Source organism: Etheostoma spectabile, chromosome 2 (genome assembly GCF_008692095.1).
Source record: "Etheostoma spectabile isolate EspeVRDwgs_2016 chromosome 2, UIUC_Espe_1.0, whole genome shotgun sequence".
Classification (NCBI taxonomy): Eukaryota; Metazoa; Chordata; class Actinopteri; order Perciformes; family Percidae; genus Etheostoma; species Etheostoma spectabile.
In genome coordinates, this window is record NC_045734.1 from 21,583,709 (window position 1) to 21,587,509 (window position 3,801).

At 35.9% G+C, this 3,801-nt stretch overlaps 2 protein-coding genes across 9 annotated transcripts in view; both read right to left on the reverse strand.

The window, feature by feature from the left end:
* Window positions 1–3,801, reverse strand: part of LOC116700184 (complement C3) — a 134,518-nt gene that overhangs the window by 21,295 nt on the left and 109,422 nt on the right. The window contains exon 1 of one of the 8 annotated variants that reach the window (XM_032533136.1): window positions 716–939. The exons of 6 other annotated variants lie outside the window; for them this stretch is intronic. In XM_032533136.1, coding sequence (XP_032389027.1) covers window positions 716–810 — 95 coding nt within the window. In that variant the 5' untranslated portion in view covers window positions 811–939. Of the gene's footprint in view, window positions 1–715; window positions 940–3,801 lie in introns of those variants that run through there. One more of the 8 variants, XM_032533165.1, reaches the window with a different exon arrangement.
* Window positions 2,405–3,801, reverse strand: part of LOC116700287 (complement C3) — a 6,190-nt gene continuing 4,793 nt past the window's right edge. The window contains exons 2-4 of the mRNA XM_032533345.1: window positions 3,532–3,656; window positions 3,037–3,178; window positions 2,405–2,834 (exon numbers count right to left, since the gene is read on the reverse strand). Coding sequence (XP_032389236.1) covers window positions 2,693–2,834; window positions 3,037–3,178; window positions 3,532–3,640 — 393 coding nt within the window. The 5' untranslated portion in view covers window positions 3,641–3,656 and the 3' untranslated portion in view covers window positions 2,405–2,692. The remainder of the gene's footprint in view (window positions 2,835–3,036; window positions 3,179–3,531; window positions 3,657–3,801) is intronic.

Sequence of the window (3,801 nt, forward strand, 5' to 3'; positions counted from 1 at the left end):
CATATCTATTTCTATTATGATTTTGTTTGAGATGTAAAAGACTAAAGCCATGTTTTAAATCTAATGAGTCAATAAGTTAACCCTCTGAGGTCGAAGTGCATTTTACACATCTACTTAAATTCACATTTTTAGGGTATTTGCAAATAACGGATCACCATGTTTTTCACATTAAAATGTTCAGAACAGAGTCAGCTTTCCATTTAGTGACACTCAATTTTTTTCTATAGCAATGTGTAAAGAGATGATTTGGTGCTAAAGCTTAAAAGTTGAAGTTGACTCTTTGAAATTCCTCAAATTTCTTCAGAAAACACACCATAACTAATGATGTGTTGACAAATTGTTTTGTTTCTTGAAATGAGCTGACCAAAGTCTGAGGTTCACAAAGTAGTGTAACATATGATTAAAACAGTAGATGAATGTCTGAAGTCAAATTTTGTAATATTGCTTTTTGGAAGGCGTGCCACCAAAATTACATTTCCCTTTCTCGTTGCTTAAACCGGTACATTTCACATCCAAAAACTAAGATTGGCCTCCTGTGGTGTAAATGTGTTTGAGAAATTACATTTTATGATGTGTACCTTAGGTTAGGTACATTTGACAACATCTGATGGTATAAGGCAACAGTTCTTTGGGCATTATCACAATATCAGATTAGTCAAAGATTTAAAACATTAATATTAAAAAGGTTGTGATAAGATAAGGCAGGTCTACTTACAATGGAGATCCATCAGCTAGAAAAGCCAGAGAAGAAAAGGCCAGAAAGGCCAGCAGCCACAGCTGGGTCAGACACTTCACCCAACCTGAGCCCATATCTGCTGTCAATGTAGACTGTTGCTCTGCAACACTCTCTTTTTATTCACTCACGTCCCTCCTTATGCACCTTTAGTTCTCCTCACAACTGTTATGTCTCATCTGTTTAAAGGACAGGCTTAGATTGTTTAAAACACTAGTTAAATGCCCATACATTGTTTCTTCTTGCTATATTTATTGTTCATAGGGAGTATTGGGAGATCCACAGAGCTCGTTTTTTTCACATTGCGTTGCCAGGATAATTTTTGTCTATCAATATCAAATTTTTGTCTACCAATAGCTGAAAAAGTAGGGCCAATAATAGGTAATACTTAAAAAAATAGAGAAGATGGCACATCAAGAGTAAACAATAGCTTAATTTTCCTAATAAAATCCTACAAAAACTGTAAACTGATAGGTTGAAAAGAGTTCAGAAAGAGATATAGGGGCTCGAGCTAGGTGGGCAAGTCTCAGGATGAATTTATTGAACAATATTGACTCATTTAAATATGTATTGCATCATATATTTATTTTAAGATGTATTTGATAGGCATTTTTGTGTATGTATGTATTTATCAATTTATTATTGGATTAAATGGCATTCCATGTAAGTGTGGGTATACTGTCTTTCAGTAATTTGTTGTGTATCCGCATGGACTAAGTCTGTTTATTAATTATTTTCAATATATGAATTTGATCTCAACAGGGATTTGGACATTGTTGGACAAGGATACGGTGATGAATTAATTAATAAAAATTGTGTGATAGGGCTACTTGCACCCGCTGCATCATGATGCTTTTTTAAAAGTGATTTCCTTGCTAAACCAGCTTATAAAAAAACAGCAATTAACTTACACAGTTTTATTTTATTTTTAAAGATTTAATTTCTTGGCCATTTATTTCTGTAGGACAGCAGCAAAGGGCCATAAGTTGGAGTCGACCCGCTGCACCCAGGAGTAAACCTCAAGTCAAGTAACGAAGTACAAATACTTACTGGAGTAATTATTTTACAGCAGACTTTTTACTTTATTCCTTAAATTGTAATGCAATTATCTGTACTATCTACTCCTTACATTTTAAAAATGCCTCATTGTTCCTATTTCAGTTTGGCTTGTTTTCATTCCGGCTAACCAAAAAAAACAAAAAACCTTTTCAGATAAATTGCGCCATCTCAAGCGAGTGAATTTCCAGCCATCGCACTTGCACATCACACAAATCATGTCACACTCCAGTAAGGAAATAGTAGACGGATGTAGCCTAAGATGAGACTCAAGAGAACTTGAGCGAAATGTCCCCAACAAGCACCCGCGAGGAGGTTGGTAGCCAGGAAGACCAGCCATCCCTTCTACATCCCTGGCCATACCTGGAAGAATTTTTCAAAATAGTTGGATGCAAAACCAATTTTTTTTTAATGCACTGCAAGCTCTGCGCACCCAAGTACCACAAGCAAATTGTTTACAAAACGCGCGGTCTAATTTGAAAAAGCAAAGCTTGAGTTGATACTTCAACTTCTACAGAAGTCTTTAACCCTCGTATCTATACTTCTACCTGAGAAATGAATGTGAATATGTCTGACACATGTCTTCCAGGTGAGCTAACCAGGCGCTTACTTTCATTTTGACATTGGTTTTATAATAGCGTAAAATGTCAGCTTTATTACTTCTGCAGGTATCGTTAATTGATCTACATGAGCGTATATATTCAGAATCACAACCAAAATAACAATTATAAATGTCTATTTTTCAAACAAAGACAATTAAATTTAAGACTATTACATTTAAATCAATACAATGCAACAATGTAAGCAATCATATCCCATAGCAGGGAATGTTTTACATAATAGGAATGATGCAAAATAAAAAAAAAACTATTGAAAATGAACATTTTCTTTTCTTGAGTTTCACTATTGCGGACACCCAAAGAGTTGGTACTGAGAAATCATCTCCTCCATGCCCAAACAGGTCATTCTGTGTTCCTCTGTTTGACACTCTGCTTCTGTGGGCCAGTACTCGACCCAGGTTCTCTCTCCAAATACATACTGATACCTGAGGGAAGCACAGTGAAAAATACACATCTGTAACACTGTCACACAACATTAAAAGCCTCTTTAGCCCTTCCCACAATCACTATCAATAGTGAGAGTAACAATTAAGATAGATTACAAGAAAGTCTTCGATTTACTAATAAAAAACAGTTAAAATGTTGAAATGCAAACTCCACACACGATCACACAAAGAACAAACTTACGATTGTCGGTCATCTCTGTGAATATCTTTGGATGTGCCCATGATGAGGTAGGTTTTACCCGTCTCCAGATCTAAAGACTCCCTGCAGTGGGGATAACTGAGGAATGTGCGCTGTTTATTCAGAGGACCCACATCAAGAGTTCCTGTAATTCAAGTATAGGAAAATAGAGAAAAGGATTAAATGCATAGCTAAAGGTGCAGTACAAAACAATTGTGTTGTATTCTCATATTCCCAGTGATTCCAAATCATGCTTAAATAAATAGTTGGAAATACTTATTTGCCATCTTGCAGAGATACCTCTAATAATACCACTCTTATGACTGCGTGGCTTACACGCAACATATCTTAGCATAAAAACTGAAAACGGAAAAATGGCTACCCTGGTTCCATTTCACATGGAGAAAAACTAATTGTTATGGCCCTAGTACCTTTAAGGGACCTTGGCTAAACATCAGTGTCTTGTGCATTTCAGGCAGTCGAAAGATAAATACCTACCTTCTTTGATGACTTCCAGTACCTTCACTTTGTAAATGTCAGTGGACAAATCTTCTTCAAAACTTTCCACTCTCACTTTGTACGCTGAGGACAGACAAGTTGTTCGCATATTGTAAGCTTACTTACTTACACTAAAATACAACCTATTTTTTGGATGAAAGTGCTTTATAAATACAATCCATTCACACTTTCTTACCAAAATCTATTATGCTGGTCTGTGTAGTCTCACAGACCTTATCTGTTCGCTGATCATTGGAGACTTTGTCCTTC